The 20,666-nt window shown below is 41.1% G+C and overlaps 1 protein-coding gene across 4 annotated transcripts in view; it reads left to right on the forward strand.

The window, feature by feature from the left end:
• Positions 1-20,666, forward strand: part of ACSS3 (acyl-CoA synthetase short chain family member 3) — a 183,464-nt gene that overhangs the window by 49,850 nt on the left and 112,948 nt on the right. For 3 of the 4 annotated variants that reach the window (XM_059726128.1, XM_059726130.1, XM_014595847.3), the window contains 2 exons: positions 2,511-2,591; positions 2,686-2,781. The exons of the other annotated variant lie outside the window; for it this stretch is intronic. In XM_059726128.1, the coding sequence (XP_059582111.1) occupies positions 2,511-2,591; positions 2,686-2,781 (177 nt within the window). The remainder of the gene's footprint in view (positions 1-2,510; positions 2,592-2,685; positions 2,782-20,666) is intronic. 4 annotated transcript variants of the gene reach the window in all.

The raw sequence follows: 20,666 nt of genomic DNA on the forward strand, positions 1-20,666 counted from the left end.
AAGAAAGAGACACTGTGTGCTGAGGGACCCTGGTAGGGGATTGGACTTGAGCAGAGCAGTGAAGTGAGAAGCCCAGGGGTGGGTTACCCAGGTGGGCTTCATTTGCCCAAATAGACTGGCTAGTTTTCTGCTGGCTGTGACCTGCTTGACCTGAGGCTGTGCAAGTTAGAGACAGTGTACCTTTTTTTTCATTGCGCACCCGAGATAGGTGTGTGTTTGGGTTAAGGTGGGAGCCAGACTTTCAGTTTGTTTTCTCCGAGGCAGGAGGACCAGTTTGGGACTAGAAAAGGGGAGGCAGGTGTCCCAGTAGTGTCAGAGAGGCATGGAGAAGCTTGAGCCTGCTGGGGTGGGCCCAAGCTGGAAAGGTTAGCCAGAACCAAGGCCAGAAGACATAAAGGCCTGAAGAGGCAAGGGACTGGACTTGGACTGAGAGTCCATTAAAGTTATTGATTGTTGACACGTAATATATAGACGTGGCTGTAGGGGTGGTTGTAGGCCATGCATACAGCTTTTAAGGCATCCAGTGTTTAGAAGGAAACAGTGTTTGGACCTAGACCTGTGAGTCTCCTGGGATCCTAGGCAACCTCAAAGCATTTATTTCTAGAAATATAAAAGGCATGGCAGGAGAGTGAGGAGGAAGGGCCCAGGGACCAGGTGGGCAGGAGTGGAGGACCAGAGGAGGGCACTAATACAACACCCAATTTCATCCTGCTACAAGAACCCTTGTATTTTGTTTTCAGGCTGAAATGTTGCGCTTTCCTTAATATTGCATAATCTATCCATCTGTATATAAGGTTTAAAATTGAAAGAAAGCTGTGAAAGTATGACTATAGATAAGTATGTACACACACATTCTTGTAATCTGATCCCTTAAGACTTTGCTATTTATTCTGTAAATAGTCTTCAAGAGGCAGATTAAGACTTTTATTATGCTGTATTTCTGTCAAAATAAAATATATCCTGGTCATTCTTTAAATCATTCAAGAAATATATGAAAACTGAATGATGGATTTTGTTAATATTTAGTTAGTAAAAATTCATCCCCATGTTAATATTGGGCTTCTTTCATGCATGGATAGAAATATTTGTTACAATTCAGTGGGGGTTTGAGACTTATTTACTGAAATACCACTTTTTAAATGGGAAAAATAAAAGCAGAATTCAGAGAAACCTCACAACTTCTTTGATAAGTACAGATGAAGTATATGAAACTACATGAAAGGCTTTTACCAGTTAGACTTGCCCAGAAATGTATATCTTTGTAGAAAATGCCCATAATAGGAGAGTAACATTATACTGTTGTACTGGGCTCTGTTTTATGGAAGATGGGGGAGAGCAGAGACACACACTGCTGGGGAAATTTGGGTCCTTTGGCACTAGTTACATTCCTTTCCTTCCATGTTGCTTGTCTCCATTTGACACTGCAACTGTTTGTTGCTCCGTATTACAAGGGATGAAAAAAGGGCTGTGTAATGCTGGTTATTGAGTTAGGTCAGTGTGTTGAGCTCATTTGTATGTTGGATCACTTGAAACGAGAAGGAAATGTCAATGTAACATAAGGTGAACAACCAAGACCAAAATTCCACACAAGGTAGGAAACGGAAAATTGGGAGAAAGAATGATGAAAACAGAGAGTCCATAGCAGTGGCTAACACAAAAGGGTATATGATTAGAGAAGGGCCAGATTACTGGGTGCCAGTCTAGCAAGAGAAAATCCAGTTAAAAAGCAGGGAAGTGTCTTCTATTTTCACTCACTAGGAGGCTTTCACATGTGGATAGTAGTGTAGTTCATCAAAGCACAGGGTGAAGAATCAGGAATTTTCCTCTGTTTTGGAAGAAAAAAATAATACGTTTTTAGAGCAACATGTAGTTATTGTCACATACTACACACAATCTTGCATAAATGAATGGAGACAGGACCAATACTCCTGAAGCTTTCAAAATCCTACATCCTAGAAGCAACTTTTAGGCGGTTAATATAACAAGGCATGAGATGTGATTGTTGGCAAAAGTATATTCTGTAGAGTGCTAATGCTTTATGGTAGAGGCAGCATTCCTCTGTATTGTTGGAAAGGGAGACCTTTATGCTCTTCCATCCTGTTATAGCTCACATACTTCTTAACACTTTTGTTCTTAACCCCTATTTATATCTGTTGATGGAATGCATGACAATCATTTTGAAGAGAGTTTTATTCTAGTAGTGGTCTTCTGCAAGCAGTTGCCTTCAGATTTAGTTTTTGTTGTTGTTTTTTTTAGATGATCCCTCTGCATGCTAATGAAAAGTTGCTTCTAACCATATTTGGCATTCTTTTAGTGGGACTACTGGCACAAGCATGTATTTGTAGTATCAGGCCCTTATGTTATTCTGATGTGGCAGAGAACTGAAAGTTGTAGCAAGACAACTTTACCTTTTCAGCTAATTTGTATTGTAGAGAATACTTTCCTCATGGAAGGAAGAGTCATGTCTGTTTGCCTTGTAAGTGAGCATGATTTTATATTTTTTCATTTAGGGTGTTGTTAGACCAACGGGGGGCTATGCAGTTATGTTGAACTGGACCATGTCAGCTATATATGGACTCAAACCTGGAGAGGTAACTGCCATTTAAATTGTAGTTGTGTTCATTAAAACTTTTTTTTAAGACAGCCAAACACATATATAGTTTTTCTTTCTTCTATCCATTTCAGGTGTGGTGGGCAGCTTCCGATTTAGGTTGGGTAGTTGGCCATTCCTATATTTGTTATGGACCTCTCCTGCATGGAAATACAACTGTTTTGTATGAGGTAAATGCTTATTTCTGGTGTTAACATTTCTGCCTTATCAGGGTATGTGAAGACATGCATTTATTGTTATTATGACGATTATTGTATATTTTTGGGACTTCAGAAAATAGCAATAACGGCCGATTGTCTGATATCTTAACCCATCATCTTGGAAAAACCTGTAGATGTTCATAAATCTGTTGATTTTAATGAGCTACACACTTTTAAGCACACATACCTATTAGTGTGGTCAGAGCCATGATGCTACCATGACATATCCCTAAGTTTAGCAATAAACTTGGAACATTTTTATCCTCAGTGAGCAAATCAGGTATATATTCTCCTTAATAACTGCTCAGTATAATATGGAGGCTGCTACTGTGAAAAAACATCTCTGAAAAGCTTCAGTACTTATATATACATGTTTAAATATACTTTACCTGTATTAGCAGAGTGGGCATTTCTTTGTAGTTGTTGACCTCTGATAATGCTGTTACATTCTTAGAGTTAAAAATAAGAGCAAATACACCACATGTACAGTATGTTATGGATCTTTTTGTGTACAACTCTTTGGCAGTTGTTTTTTGATCAGTTCTCCTGTGTAATGTCTGCTATGAAAATAGTAGTTACACTACAATTTCCTCAGAGGTTATCCTAGTCCATATTATAATTGGCTCCTGGAAACAGTGTTGCTTGCATTATTTTCCTTTTTGCTTCAAGGGGAGCTGAATTTATTCCATCTCCGCACGTAGAAGAAATGGTGGAATTTCTCTAAAAAAGGTGTGTAAAAGGATTGTGAACCTTCTTGTAGTGCCAATCCTAGGGAGTAGTCCATGGATGGCGTACGGGAAGAATAGAGGATCTATAACTACAGAAAGCTCTTTATCATCTTGGATGTGATATTTCTGGAAGGCAGTGGTTTTCAACCTTTTAGACTCAGGTCACCCTTGTTAAACTTGCGGTACTAGGAAAATTCCAGGCCCTAGCTTTCACCTGTTTTATGACTAAAAGAGCAATTTTCCTGTGGCAAAGAACTCAGACGTCATGTCCCTAAATGCAGGGGCATGTGCTTGCATCAGCAAAAAAAGTAGCCGCACAATTTATGCTGCTACTTTTTGCTGCTTTGTACACCCCTGCACATGCACTTTGGTGCAGGGCAAAATGTCCTGCTTTGGGGAAACAGCAGTTTCCCCACTTCTCCCACTCCTGGCATGCTGGAGGAGCCAGGGTGAAACCAGAGGGAGGGAGATGCTCTGGCCAGTAGCCAGAAAGTCTCCTCAGAGGACCGTGCCTCCGTGTCTGCTGGTGCACTGTCCTGTGACATTTTCCGTGCCACTTTTTTCACAGTGGTTTTTGCTACTGGGATTTCCTGGTAGCAAATTTTGCCCCTGGGCTGCAGATTTGCAGTGTGGGGCATGTTTTATTGTGCTGAGCATGTGGTTTGTGGCAGCACAAAGAGGTTTGTGGCACCACAGACTGCACATGCTTGCACATCTTGGTCCAGCCAGAAAGACTACAGTACATCAGGCAGTTTTTACTACGGATTGCATTTTCAAATCTCTGGGCTTATGTTGCAAGTCATCTGTAAGTGTCTGCAAATCAACTGTGCTAATATTGAGCAGCTCCCCATAGCACCCTTGAGGATATCATGTCATCCCAAGGTGCTGTGGCATCGTAGTTGATAATCACTGGTCTAAGGAGATCTTTCAGAGATGCTGCTGCCTTGAGCAGTGGTTAGACTAGATGATGCTTTGCTGTCCCTGCCAGTTTTCTCTTTCTGTGAGTCCATGAGGATGCTTTAGCCAATAGGCATCTGATATTTGCTGTTATTGCATAGCTGAGGAACAGGAGCCTTCATGAACAGGAATCTTAGATGAAGTATACCATGATAAGTGTCCACAAATTTGGTTTATAACCTGTGAAATCAAGGCAGGCAAATGGTTCTTTCCACATTCGCATAATTTTGTCTGAAGTGCCAATCCAAGCCTTGTTTACACAGGTCTATACTAGGCCAACTGGTGCTTATGAGTGGTGCTAGGATTTGCGTGAGCCATTGAAAGAAAGACCCCTCTAAAGACACCAGTGAAGGTCCTATTTCTTTCTGCAGGACTTTGTTGGGCCACAGATGTGGGTTCAGTAAACCGGCATGGGGAGTTCTGAGCTGTAGTTAGCCATGTTAATTTGTGGTTGAGAAGGAAGCATACATTTGTACCTTTATAGACTAACCAAAGTAGATCTCTGTCTTTCTCTCTCTCTCTCTCTCCCCCTCTTCTTTTATTAGTCTGTTAGATACAGATCTACCCTGCCTTCTACTTGACTTCAGACTAACACTGCTCACAAATGTGTATCTGCAATTTTATTTATATATAAATCAAGCTTTATATATCAAGTTATATATATTGAGCTTTTGCGAGCCCAAGCTCACTTCATCAGATACTGTGAAAGGACGTGCGTAGAACATGGAGCATTCTTGTTCCACAATTTTGCTGTTGAGGTTGCTTTTGAAGTTTTGGGGTATTTATAGATGTGCTCTGGGAGGCGGGATGGGGGGTGTTTTAATTAGCACAGCTCCAAGAGTCATCTTAATTAAAGAACCTGGAGTACCATGTGCATCAGTGTCCCTGCACTGAAAAATGGTGGCAGGGCACTTTGAAATAAAGCTTGTCAAACAAGCTTTAGTTTAAAGCACCCTGCCACCATTTTTCAGCATTGGGACACTAATACTTGTGATCCTGGAGTCTGCTGGAGCGCAGTAATTACCACACTCAAGCAGACTTGATTAATCGAGTCTGCTCTGATGTGCTGTAATTACAGTGCATTGGAGCAAGCTCCTTACACGTGTATAGGAGCCTAAGAACAGCTAGCCTGAGGACAGCGATGGAATGTCTAGGGAGTATAAAGTGTTCTGCCACAGGCCTGCATGTATTTCTGCAGCTGATGTCAGATCAGTGTTTGTTCATTCTTTCATGTAGGGATTGCCCCATCTGTCCAGAATAGACAGGAGAGGGGCACTTTGAGCAGGTGATGGTGTATATGACATTGGTGCTGTTGTAAGTTAATGAACCCCAGATGTTATAATCTGTGTTATCCAGTCCAATGATAATGTGGTCTATAGTTATGTTGGGGATGGGAAGTTCTGGCAAGGTTTGCACAGTGTCTGGGTTCTAAGGAGTTCTGACGTTTATGTACTTCAACAACAGTCTCCCTTTCTAATGAAATGGCTATCAGTAGAGAGTTAGGGGTGCCCCCTGTGGGGACCCAGCCTGTTCTTTTCTTCCATAATTTATGAAGCTGTATTTGTTCCATGTGTGTCTGCATATAGAATTCATTTACACTCTGGGCAGTTGCAGAGTGGTGGTGAAATACACAGTTAGAGGTCTGGTGGCAAGGTGGGGCTAGCTTCAAAATAACTTGCATGTGTGAGAGAGAGAGAGAGAGATTGTGGCCTGCTGCAGTCTGCATAACATTTGTGAAACTAGAGGCTAGTATTTTCCTGTTGAGCGGACCCAGGACACCAATGGATGCCCAGCCAATTTTTTACGACTGGAAAGCATCCCTTTAAGCAAAATGGGCCAATAGTCAAAAGTCATTGGCATTTAGGGATAACCTCTATGCTCACTTGCATGGTACATGTGGCAGTTGTAATGAGAAAGTGATTACTAATGCTTGTGTTTAATTGAAAAATACCATGGAACGTGCTGTACCAATATATGTCAGGGATTTAAAATTCCTATTCTGCATAATTTTTAGAACTTTCAGGTTGAAAGGATTACTGCTGTTTATAAAGTATTTTAGGACAGGTCAATTTTTCTGTATCACTTTGGGTAAGGGTAGATTTACTGACCAAATTCCAAGTCAGTTTTAATGAAACTTTCATTGCTTGCTGGTTTGGGGACATGGGGTGCCTTACTGTTTTTCAGTTCTTCTGTAAAAAACAATGGGCATAGCTTTTGCTTCCTATTTCCTTACCGTTGAGTGAGAAACAACAAGTAATTACACATCCCACCCTATTTACTTTCCTATTCAGTGAAGGAGGAACTTCACAATATTATAGTTAGACCGTCTGATATGGCTAACGATAAACGTCCAAGCAAGGTGCAAACTAGAAAACTAAAGTATGAGCTAAAACTACAGCTAGCATGCTATTTTGAAGAAGAAAGGGCAAAATAAGACTGCTGGTAACATCAGTGATAGTGATATCTGCTGCTTGTATTGGCTGTCCTGTTTTTCTCTTCCTTTTCACCTCTTGTATGCTGAAGTCCCCGCACAGCTGTCCAGACTTGTAAAGTTCTGTAGACACATGCAATTCTTGAACTTCTGTAAGCTCTGGTACTGCAGTGGAAGGAGAGGAGAAGCAAGTTTGAAGAGTTTCTTGTGCCTGATTAAGCACTTGCAGAGGATCTTGTGTTGTAAGAGGCACAAGCACGGGTTCCTATCCTTAACAGGGACCATAACTGCTATCTGGGCCTACATTGTCACTACACAGAGGCTGTTGCAGAAGTCCACGTGGAGTCATGTGCCTATGTGGGGATTTGTGTGCTTGAACTGTGATTTTTAATAGAACCTCTCCCAAAAACATAGGTAGGTTGATGGCAGGCAGTCCTTGCTGGCTTATGGGTCCCTTTGCTCTGCTTCCTTTCCTGTGAGGCTGTGCTGCTCATATGTAGGTCCTTGGAGAAATATGTTAGGACATGTGGTGGAATATCTTGCTAAGTGTATTGCTGTGAGTTTGTTGTGCACATAACTGTGGTCATGTTTTGGGAACTTTCCTCTCCCTCTTCCTTTCTGTAAAGGCTCTGTTAAAGAAGAATGGACTCATGGGAGCTGCCAGGTTTAGTTCTTAAAGCTCTGATGGGTGTCTGTTTGAGCTCTGTATAGCTGGAGGACAAACAGATGCATTACTGGATCCCAGGTTAGCATTCTTTGTTTTTCAGTGTTTGATATGGGTGACTCTGTCTCAATAAAGTACTGCAACCAAAGCCTTTGAATGCACAGCTGAGGAATCTGACTCAAAATTGCATTGTAAATGGTAGCTATTCTGTAGTCAGTGTTTGTTGTATTCCCTCCAGAGATTCACGAGGAAGAGATATGTTGCTTTGGCTAGCTGATGGCACACTGGGAGTATCTTTGCATGTTGGAATCAGAGTAAAGGTTAAAGAGTAGTTAAATAGAGCTGATAGGAGTTCTTTGAGGGACTGAGAATGACTCGTGAGGGAAATAAGTTAAATATTGAACAGGTGAATATAATCAGCTATGGAGGATTGCATGATAGATGGGGGAGGTGTGCAGAAGGCCTGGTAAGGGGGAAGCCGGTAATGGACGCTTGTATTCAAGGTTGTATGTTGTACCTACACTACAAATTCACCATGCAGACAGATGAATAGCAGCTGAAGTGAGAAGCTGGAAGCTAAATATATCCTGTAGGCTTAATTGTAGTCACCCTGAGAGGTGAATTTAGGGATTTTCAGTGTGAATGATTGACTAGTATGGGCAAGAAAGCAAGTCTGAGCACATCCTTACCTTGTCCAGAAGATGTACACAAGCTTATTCTCACCAATGCAAATGGAAAGAGGCACTTTTGATTCTGAGTCTCTAGTATGGCAGCATAGCATAAATGGATGGCTGCTGCATCCATAATTGTGAATAAATCTGATTTTGTTAAATACTGGAGTTAGGTTTATGATTTTGCTAATAACTTAAGGAGTCATCATTTGAAGCAAATAGTAGATAAGACAGACATTAATGATTTTGTAAAAGGTAATTAAGAAAAGCAAACTGTTGGGTGTTGGACAGAAAAAAACAACAACCCCCCAACATATTGACAATGTGCATGTGTTGTTTTTTCAGTTGAAAACAATCCCTAAGCTTTGTTTTGCTATTAACAGCAGCATCATAGGTATTGTATTAAAATGGTTCTGTAAAACCAAAAATGAAAAGATTGCTTTTGTCAGTGAGATTTTCTGTCTCATCACTTTGTGATAACATCTGATGCAAAGAAATTTAATTTTTGAGCTTCTGGTCGATGATTTATTGGTTAATGAGAAGCGTATCTTAGACAAAGCCAGGTTTGTGAAACAGGTCTATTCTATTAAATATTGAAGTATGTATGACATTTGATAACTGAATAATGCATGAGATTTTTCCCTTAAGCATGTGAAAGATAGACTCTAATACTCTGAACCAATGAATGCAACAGCTGCAAGAAACTTAAACAAATGGTTATTCTTAATTGGAAACTCAATTTACCGTCTGGCCAGATAAAGTTTACCTGTTTAATATGGCAATGCATATTTCAGCCTGAAAGCTCACAGTGACTACATTTGCAAAATAGGGTATGCATTGAATTTTTACACTACAGCTGTGGGAATAAAAATTATCCATGCACCCTTAGTTCTAAAGCCCACTCCTGAGGCACCCCGATTCCCAAGTGTGGTAGAGTTTTCTAGTCTCCTTTCTACATGCCTTAGTGTCTGAAGTCTTGGAACAAATGAGGTTTTAGTCTTAATACCTCTGTGGTCCCTTGGCTAATGGCTGTCAGCCGGTAGCCTATTTGTTATTGGATTCAAACTGGATTCAGTGCGTGTGGAATTGCCAACTAGTAGTAGGGTGAATACAATAATTTGAAGCATCTGACATCTAGGGCATTACAAGTTAAAAGTAATAAAAACATAAAATGTTATAAAAGAACTGTTTTTAGAGGAAAAAATGAGTTTAACTTAAAAGTAAGAAGATCAGGCACTGGGGAAGGAACTAGCAGTGAAGGAATCAAGAAAAGCAGATAAGAGAAAATATTAGGCCTTTATGTTTAGACTCTTCTCTCATAGATTTGATACCATGAGTGGCAATCCAAGTAGCCCCAATTTCCACATTTAAAAAAAAATTGTCTTGGGTCTTTCACCAACTACTCTGAGGAATCCTTATTTATGGACTTTGCAGAGCTAACCTTGCAGACTAGCACTGGATACTGAATATAGTATAGATGTTATAAAAGTATCCCTCAAATAGCTATACGTAGTTTGAATCTGACATCTGATGTAGACGTGATGGTATCATATGGTTTGGGTACGTACTGTTATTGTACTGGAGTTATAATATGGCTGGCTGAACAATTGGTACAGCTGTATTGCAAAATAACGAAAGGTTGAAGACTTGACTGTTGCTTACATGAAGTACATTTTTATGTGCTGTTTCTTCAGCAAAGAGTGTGCTTCCCTCCCCAGAGTCTCTTTCATTTATCTAAACCAGTGTTTCTCAACCAGGGTGCCATGGCACCCTGGAGTACCTTGAGATCCTGTCAAGTGTGCCTCAGGGTGCTATGCAATGTTAGCACTGTTAGTGTGCAGGCATAATTCACAGGACAACCCCAGAGACTTCAAGGAGGAACCCAGGTGTTAAAAACATTTTGCCCTGTTATCGTCTTCCTGAGTTTTTTGCAACAGAAGAATTGTTCTACAGTTAGTTTGTACTCAAAAAATGAGTGAAAACTAAGCTGGTATTTTCTGAGGGATGCCTTGAATCTTTGAGTATGAAAAGGCTGAGAACCATGGATCTAGACACAGGTATCCCCATATCCTTCAGCTATATAGTAGATCCTATGTGGTTTTTCCTCAGCTTCCTGCTCAAGGGAAAGGAAAGGTGCTACACTCACTAGCACCATGACCAAAAGAGACTTGGGGGTCATGATTGAACACAAGATGAACATGAGCCACCAATGCGATGCTGCATCTGGCAAAGCAAATAAAACTCTGGCTTGCATCTACTGATCCATCTCAAGCAAGACCCAAGAAGTCATCCTCTGGCTTTATTTGGCCTTGGTGAGGCCTCAGCTGGAGTACTGCATCCAATTCTGGGCTCCACGCTTTAGAAAGCATGTGGAGAAGCTTGGGAGAGTCCAGAGGAGAGCCACATGCATGATCAGAGGTCAAGAGAGCCTTAGGAGGAGAGGCATGGGACTCTTCAGCCTGGAGAAGAGAAAGCTCAGGGGAGACTTGGTGGCAGCCTACAAGTATATAAGGGGTGTGCATCAGGAACTGGGAGAACGTCTGTTTGCCAGGGCATCCCAAGGGAAGACAAGGTCTATTGGTAACAAATTGCTGGAAGACCATTTTAGACTGGACATGAGGAAAAACTTCTTTACTGTCTGAGTCTCCAGCGTCTGTAATAGACTCCCTCCAGAAGTGGTGTAAGCACCTAGTCTGGGTATGTTCAAGAAATGCCTGGATGCTCACCTTGCTGGGCTCATCTTACCCCAGATGACTTCCTGCCCTTTGAGCAGGGGGCTGGACCCAACGATCTTGTGAGGTCTTTTCCACCCCTAAAGTCTATGAAATTTATGAAAGCCCAGCAGGAAGGGTTGGGTTGACACTCAGGCCTCCTCCTCTGGATATGGAGCCTGAGGGCTTCTTTTCTTCCTATTAGACTATTGATCACTTTGGTGGAGGAACCAGCTGCCCTTCACAGCCCACTGGTTTCAGGAGCCCAAAGAAGACTAACTGATGGAAATGCCTTTCTCTGTGGGGCTAGGCAGGTCTAGTTGGCAGGGCATTAGTGGCTCTGAGAAAGAATGTGGTTTTCCCTCTTACTTCACAGCGAGCAGCCCAGGAGTGAAGTCTTGTTGTCCTGCTCAAAGATGACACCTGGGAGGGGACTCCTCTCCCCAAACACCTTACCTGTTCATCCACAGTGAAAATGTCTGTATGGTCTCAGTCATATGCAGGCTATCAGAGGCATGAAGTTGGTTGCTTTGCCATTTTAGGTCAGGACTCTGGATTGTTTTTTTTTGTCCTCTGTATTAGGTTCCACTGCAGAATTGTTTTTTTCCCATGGAGTAAATCAGACTGTTTCAGCCTCTGTCCTTTGCCTGTGTGGCTCTCTGAGCTGCTGGGAACTGTATTTCTCAAGTCCCCAACAGGCTGCTCCTTACCCACCCTGAAAACTTTGGAGGTCATAAGGGCTGCGTCTACATGAGATGCTTAACTGCGCAGCAGACTAAACAGCTGTGCAGTAAAGCAACCCTATCTAGTTTTTAGTGGCTCCAAACCACTAATAGTAATGGACTTCGTTACTTTGATTTTTCCTGTGGTTGCTCTGTAGTGTGCTTCTTGATCCTGTCTCCCCCCATGGTCTCCCTCCCCCTGCAGGTAATAGTAAGGTAAAAGTAAGTAATATTTCTTATGTTATAGGTAAGGTTCTGTAACAAGAAATATCAAAACAATATCCACATATAAGCAAGCTTTGTGACCAAACATTAGGAAGTAAGATGAGTACTCTGGTACTTTGTTGTATTTACAGTTGTAGGTATGTTAAAGATAAGATGTGACAGCTCTCTCTGTCTGTTTCTGGTGCGTGTCCAGTGCACCTAGCATGCTTACAGACTGCATGATTGCATCTCTTTGAGGAACAACCTGTTGGTAGTAGAGACCTAGATTTAATTACCCCTACCAGGTGAGATGGTTTTCGGGATCTTGATGAATGCCAACTAGGAATCTCTAATGTCCAAAGAACTTTACCTAATATTTTGGCAAGGAGGGATGCACACTGATCCTGGGGGACAGACTTATGAGGTGGTTGTCGAAGACCAGGATGTTCCCAATATTACTGCATTCTGCTTCTAGAGAGCAGTTTCATACAGACGAGCTCCATGTAAGCTGCCCTGAGCTTTTTCTGGGAAGAGGTGGCATATAAATGAAATAAATGGATGTGTTCTTCAGATGAGATACTGATGGCTGGGCTGCCTTCTCAAAGAGAACTTCTTTTGCCCACATCCCCTACAAGTGTTTACATATTGCACTTCTGCTGCCAGTAGCATTATATTTTGATGGGAAGACTCATTTTTGGTACATTCAAATGCCATGCCAGTTTTTGCTATACTTCCTGAGATTGTAGCATGTGAAGTACATGGTATTTAGTTGGCTGTTAGAACAATCTTTCTTTATTATATACTTGTCCCTTCCTCTGAATAGTAAAGGCCTGTCAAAGTATGTGGAAATCACCGCAGAGGAAAGCTTTTTCTTCCCCAATTGATGCCATGGTGTCACTCTATCTTGTATCTGTCAGATACAATTAGTCATTGTAGAGCAGTATTGCTTACACAGGTGAAACAAACATATGCACTAGGAAAAATAGAATGGAACATTTTCAAGCAGTGCCTCAAATTAGTCAAGGACACATCAGATGTTGACAGTTGTGGATCAGTTGCTACATGGGCTTCTCTTTAGGTGGAGGGACTTTAGTCCAACCCCATTTTCTTAGATTTATATGTACAGGATCGTGCTTTAGGGTAGGATTTTTATTGTACCTAAGGTAGATGACCTGTATCCTATTGCATTCAATTTTGCAGAATGAAGCATGAATGAGTCAGAGTACTGTCTGTTATGGCCTGGATTTTTGCCCTTGGAATCTCAAAGCATGTCCTCCATTGCCTATTTGAGTGAAAGAAAGTCTAGTTTATGAGCAGGACACCATTATTCTTAGTCTGCACTATCTGTGAGCCTCTGGGAGCCTCATTTCTCAAGTCTCCGAAGAGTCAATAGTGCAAAAGTTTGTTATCCTGCTCTCTATCTCTATTTATTGATAATATGGCTGCTATGTTTACTCAAGCATGCCTATATAAAATATTGTACATATGCATACATGAATATGTATTTAAATATTTATTTTACTCCCTCAGGGGGATATCTTACATTTTTAGGTGTAATTAATCATTTCCTTTCTTTTGTGTTGATCTATTCAATGGTTATACACCACTAGACAGATGATTATGATGTGATTTATTGGACTTCAGAATTCTACCTTTTTATTATTCATAAGATCCATCCTTCAAGCTCTTCTACAGCAGAATGAATAATCAATAAATTGTGGAGACCATCAGTGGATCACTAGTAGAATTTTAGTTCATCTTGTCTGCATTATGAAATTTCACTAAGGTTTGAATGTAAATGTAATGAGATTTTCCTTTTTTAAACATAGCATAAAATAATTACACGCAAACATCCTCAAGATATATCTGAGAGTTTTAATGGTTTTCCTATTCTTCTGCCCAATTTTAACTCTCCATCAATTAATTTAAATTGAAATAATATTGCATGCTTAGGCTATCCAGCCATGTACATATCACTTTCTCACTTCTGAATGGCAGCTTTCAGCTATTTTCTCTTCCTTCTTACAAAAACAGTAACTCTATGTACATATCACTTTCTCACTTCTGTATGGCAGCTTTCAGCTATTTTCTCTTTCTTCTTACAAAAGTAGTAACTCTTTTCCTCTCACTCCTTTTCTTTTATCTACCCCATTCCCTCTGATAACATAAGATTCTGTTAATTTTATCCCCCTGACTCATACTTATGTTCTTTTGTTTCTTCAGTGGCTCCCTGTTACCTCTCTTTAGTGTTTGGTACTTTGAGTACTGTACTCAGGGTCTTAAAAAACCTCCAAGGATGTTAAACCAGCAAGGGGTCTGGGACAGACATTGCATAAACTGGTTTGAGCCAACTCAGTTAAGTTTGATACTACATTCAACCAGGTACATTTCAGCTGTTCTCAAACTGGTTTCTGTGCACTGAACATCTGTTCTGTTACAGGTTTAAACCAGTTTCTGATCACGTATACCAGTTTATGTGTAATATCTGTCCCTAGCCACAATGTCTCTTTAGATTTTTAAATTAAGAAATGCTCAGACACATTTAGTATGGCTTTGATTTGCAGCACACATTGCAGCACCTATATGGAGTAAGATTAACTCTACTTGTAGCAGTAACAGGTGGTGTTGCCTTGTGGTATTTCTTAGACTGGTTCTACAGCTTGAACACTTGGGCTAATGCAGGGGTTTCAAACATACACCCTGCAGGCCAGATCCAGCCCATGGAGTCTTGTGATCTGGCCTGTGGGTCTTGGACTGACCCCATGCCTGCACTGTACCAGCCCTTAGTTTTGGATCTGGGGCTGGTCTGGATTGGGCCGTGCCAGAGCCAGGGTGCAGGTGTGGTCCAGCAGAACAGTGCGCACCCTATTCTGGCCTCCTGTGCTGCATGCAGTGTGCATCACCGGCCCAGCCTCATGCGCTGCATGCAGTATGCACTGGCCCCACTCTGGGGGCTTGTGGTTACATGCAGTGTGTGGTCTGGACCTGGCACTGTGGGCATTGTGCACAGCACAGAAGGTTTGGGGTGCAGGCTTGCATGTGGTGCCTCACAGGACCGCCTTGTGCATTGGCTCTGGTGCGTGGTCTCAGCTCAGTCCACAGACCAGCCCAGCAATGGGCTAGATGAGTTTGACATCCCTGGGCAAATGGGTATCACTGAAAAGTGTGTGCAGTTTTCAAGGTTAGGTCAATACTAGATGCTTCTAAAAATCCTACCTTCTGCCTTTAATTGTAATTTCCTTTCTAAATGCTTAATAAAGGAAAAATATATAAACTTCATTGGAACAGGCCAATTCACAGATCACAGTGACCAAGAATAATTGAATAGGGAACCCTGGTTAAAGTGACTTCTGTTAGAGAAGTGGAAGGAAAGTACCAAATAGCTTGCATTCCTCTTAAGACTTTTACTTCATTGTGAATATGTTCCATTGGGCTCACCCCTTTGGAAAAAAAGTATTCCCATCAGATTTATAAAATTTTAAGGCCCGGAGGGATGACTATGATTGTCAAAGCTAACGCCCTGCATGGCAAAAGGTAAAGAACCTCATTTGGTAGCATAGATGCACATTGTGTAATTTAATATGATGTTAGCTTGGGTTATTTTTATTATACTGTGATTAATATTTTCACAGGTAATAGATATTAAATATTTAGAGAATTGGATAAAAAAGGGAATCTATGAGTATCTTGTAGCCTCTGTAACTAGCAGGGAATAAACATCTGGTACCACAGTTACACTTGCTGCTTGCATTTGCAAGAATTGAAAGAAGTGACTATCTCTGTCAGGGGAGATGGGTCTAACCATTCTGCTGAAGATGCACTAAAACTTTGGAGAGAGAGAAAAGAGGTGGCGATTTCTTGTTTGACTAGACCCTTTTCTTACAGTGGAAGCCCTTTTACAGTGAAGTTTTAAGTTGGAGGCGCTACTTCACAGTCAGGGCGGCTAGGACCTGGAACCAACTTCCAAGCGAAGTGGTGCTGGCTCTTACCCTGGGGGTTTTTAAGAGGAGGTTAGATGAAAACCTTGCTGGGGTCGTTTGACCCCAGTAGTTTTTCCTGCCATGGCAGGGGGTCAGACTTGATGATCTGCTCAGGTCCTTTCCGACCCTACCAACTATGAAACTATGGAAGGGGGAGGAGGGAAACATTTCTTCACTATAAAGCATTCTATTGAAAGAAAAAAGGCTATGAACAGAAATCAAATGGTCTGTCTTACAGTTAGTACTCAGAATATCTACAACTTTTTAGGAGAAGGAATTTCTGGTGGATGAGGTTTTACAGAAGTGGGGAAAGAAGGACTAGAGTAAATCTGGACTGTAAATTAAAAGGAGCTGTCTCAAATTTGAAGGTGGAAGAATGCAAAAATCGATAATATATTTTTATTCTTTTTGTGACTAGATTGTATTAGTGTTCCCATTAAGAAAGAAATGGAATCCTCTGAACCCAGGTTTCAACCTTTTCCCCAAAAGTTATTCACATATTTCAAAGTTGATCACCATTTTAACTAGATGGAGTAATGTCAGAAGTTTGGATGGCCAGGACTCTTCTTCAGGATGGGGAAGGAGCAATGTGTAGACTTGTCAGTCTTGGGGCAGCCAGCTGGAGAACGTGGAAATGGGTCAGGTATAGCTTTCTTATTCTCACCTCAGATAGTGAGTTTTTTAATTGGCTTAACAGGTAGCAAAGTGCCACTTTAGCAGTTACTATGGAAACTTCATACTTTTGGTTTTTACTTGGTATAATATGACACCATTGACAAGAATGTGAAAACTGTAATGTATTCCTTCAAATATCAGGAAGGATTATTTCCTGTTTTTTCTTTTATACAGCTCTTTCCAATGTTTGATAGATTTTAAGTACATACCAAACAGCAAGATGCTTTAGATGTTGCAGTCCACATAGGTTTTGGGCTTCTTCAGCCAGCATGATCCCAAGTCATCAGAAACTGGATTGGATGGGCAGGAAATTTAGTCTTTTATGTTAACACAGAGAAAAAGCAATCAGAGTTACTATGCCACTCAGTGTTTCTGTAGAGTGGGGTTTAGTGGGGAGAAACAGCTTTTTACTAGCTATCCCTGGAAGTATGAAAGAGCCCCCAGTCTAGGACTTAATTTTTGGTTGTGTAAGGAAGATTCCCTGTCTTTAGCTTGTACCTGAAAACTGTCTCTGAAGCTTCCTGAAACTGTTTCTTCTTCTGGCCATTGTCTATAATAGTGATACTTAACCCTTTCAGACTCAACCTACCTCAGAAAATCCCAACTCTTTTATTTGTTTTTATTGATTGTGGGAAAATAATAGAGCAATTCTTCCATTGCAGAGAACTCAGAAAGACCAAAGCAAGTCAGAATGTTTTTGACACTGTGGAGTTGTATTTGAAATCTCTGGATTTATCGTGTGAGTTGTGTAGGTGTTTGCATACCTAACAGTGCTAATATTGCCTTAGAACTATCACCCTGCAGCACCCTGATTGAAAATCACTAGTATAAAGCCATGACATCTGCACTGTAACCCCAATAGGCAATGTTTTATGTTTCATGTTATCAGAGGTAGGAAGTGTCTAGATAAGCTTGTCAGAAGCACTTCCAAGCTTGGACTAGTGGGGTGGGGAGGAGTTAGACTGCAACCAGGCCTCCAGGCACATCATCTTGTAGTGCAGAAAGAGACAGCAAAAAAAGGTGATTTTGTGGCAGTGAGGGAAACAGATGGGTTAGGGGAAAAGAGTGAAAAAATGTGCTAGGGTAGGGTAGGGTAGAGGTAAATGGAAAGGGCAAGAAAATAGTTAATATGAAGGTTTTGGTATAGGCAGGAATGAAGAAAATGAAGGAAGTTAAAACTCAGAGAGCAGTGGCACAGAGAAAATAAAAGCTATAGAAGAATAATAGAACAAGTACCTTCCAGCCACCTAGGTCAAAACATCCACTTAATGGCAGTAATGTCAGAGGTTGAATCCACTGATCTAAATTGGACAAGGTTCTTTGGGTGAATCTGATATTTTTTTATTAGACAAACTGGCTAATAAACCAGCCGGTGTCTTTACTATTCATTCCATCCAGGAAGAGCACACACCAATTGCAGATGCTTCCTCAACCTGACGAAGGGTATTTATACCTGAAAGCTTGCAAAGAAGAATTTTTCCAACTATTTGAATTGGTCTAATAAAAGATATCAGATTTACCCAAAGAACCTTGTCTGCCCATGTCCTTAGACCAGTATGGCTACAACCTCATACCCCTCATCTAAGTTAGTAACTTTTTAAAGGTAAAAGAAAAAGAATAAAAAACAAGCGATTCTGCAGCACTTCAAAGAAGAAGGATGGAAATGGATCATTAGGAAATATTTTTGCATTATTTAAAAAGGCATATTTTTTAATACCTAAAATAATCCCTATTATGCACTTTCAGAACTCAGATTTAGTCCATCATAAAGCTTCATCTGGCTTGTTTCTTTGAAATATGCCAATAGCAACTTCAAATAATAAGGTGATAGAGGCAAGCTTGAGGCATGACCAATTGTAAATCCGTAACCAAACTCAACCATGCTCTCCTTCCCAGACCCAATTCTTATTGTTGGGATCTTGCACTGACTTGGTGCCCTTGCATTGCCACCAAAGAATGCAAGAACTGCCATACCAGATCAGAGCCAAATTCCATCAGTCCAATGTCCTATCTCTAGTTCTGCGCAGGACCAGATATTTAAGAGGAAAATGTCAGAACCCCACTCTAAAGAGATGTCATGTAATTTTACCTTCTTCCACTCAGTCCTATCTTAATCTTTAAGAGCTAGAGGTTGGGTTGAGATCTGAAAGAACAGATTCAAATCCTAAAAAAAAAATTTTTTTGTAAAGGCATTTTCTTCAGCTTTTAAATATTTTTTATGGACCTTCTTCAGTTGTTTCCAACAACCTTTTTTAGTACGGGGACACAAGAACTTGATGTTGTATTTCAGTATCTCTCTCACAATAGTATATACAGAGGTAAGTGTATTTCCTTCCTCCCACTCATTACTCCCAGCTTATATATAGGGGACCGCATTAGTCTTTTTTGCCACAGCATTGGACTGGGAGATTATGTTGAGTTGCTTCTCCACTGTGACCCCTGGCCCTTTTCAGAGGGCCTGATTTTAGTCTCCTGTTTTATAGTTGTGGCCTTCATTCCTTGTTAGTAGATGTACAACTTTATATTTATTTGCAGTAAAACACAATTTTGGGATGGGGCCAAGTAATTCAAAATATTCAGTACAAGTTTCTTGTTGCTATAATTATTTGTCAATCTACATTAATAACAGACTTTATCAGCAGTGATCTTATTTTTACATACAGATTATTGTGGGAATTATTGAATAGCTTTAGACCTAGTACTGATCCTAATGGGACTGTATTAGACATTCCCTGATTCAATGATGCTTCCTGTTGACGAATACTTTTTGAAATATCTAAGATGGTTCTTAATCAATTCAACATGTGCTTGATTGATCCTTTAGAGTGATTATATTTTCATTTAAATGCCATGCAGCAAATGCCTCCTGTGGCTTCCTGTACTATTTGTTATAATCTTCCTAAGCATCAGAGGAGTACAATTGTTGTGTTGTTCATCAGTTTCAATTTGGGTTACTGGCTTCTGAAATTCATACACTGTATTTACTTGAATCCAAGATAACTTTGAATTTAAGATGACCCCCCCCAAATTAGATTCTGTACATCAAAAATATATAAATTTGTTATAATTTTCCATGTAGAGAATCTAATTATTGGAAGGTTGTCTTAAACTTGTCCCTTTCTATTGGGGCAAGCAGCAGCACAAGGACAGGCAGTAGGGGAGCTGGTGATGGGGAGGGGTCCAGTAGCTTCACTCGTGCCCCTTGATCCCTGCTCCCCTGCCTCAGTGCTTGTGCACCCGGTGCATGTCTCTCTTGCCACCCCCCCTCCACTCCCTGCATACTTCACTCCCTGGCACCTGCCCCCATGCCCTCCGCAGTGCCTTCACCCCCTGTCACCTGGCTCCCTCTGTTGTCTGGTCTTTTCATCCCTGAAGCTACTTAGCCTCTAGCTCTGACCCTGCTCAGGCCTGGGGCATGGAGTGCATGCTGGCTCTGGCTGTTGCCCAGCCATGCAGCAGTGGTTGCAGTGGCAGCTCCAATCTCAGAGACAGAGTTGGAGCCAGGCTGAAGCTGCTGCCACTGCAACTGCTGCTCTGTGGCTAGGTGGGGGCTGGAGCCATGATGTGCTCCATGCCCCAAGCTGGAGCAGACCAGAGCCAGAGAGTAAGCTGCTGTGTGGGGGGTGGAGCGGCTGTGGCTATGACTGATCTCAAGCCTGTGTTGGGGATGGAGTCACCTGACCCCTGCTTATACTTGAATCCAGGAGGGCTTCCCCTTCATGATAAATGTGAAAAAAGTACATTGTGTCAGTTCATTCTGCTTTTGATAAGGAAAGCTTTATATAGAGGCAAAGGAGGTGGCTCAAACAGATAGCTGTTGAACATTCATTTTACATTTGAAAGGTGACTGTTCAATGTATAAAGTTAGATTCTTTCTTGTATTAATGAAAATGTAATGTTGCCTCTATTCATCATTAATTGTTTTCCTGCTTATTGTCAGTGAATAGAACTATCCTAAGCACAAGTGAGAATAAGTATCCAAACCAGCCGTTTAGTGCCTTACCCTTACTAACTGTGACACATTATCAGTCTTTTCCTGGGATCTGGAAACTTTCCAATAAGATTAAAAGTAGCAACTCACTTTTCTCACCAGAAATTCAACCAATTTTAAA

This window comes from Alligator mississippiensis, chromosome 4, assembly GCF_030867095.1.
Source record: "Alligator mississippiensis isolate rAllMis1 chromosome 4, rAllMis1, whole genome shotgun sequence".
NCBI lineage: Eukaryota > Metazoa > Chordata > Crocodylia > Alligatoridae > Alligator > Alligator mississippiensis.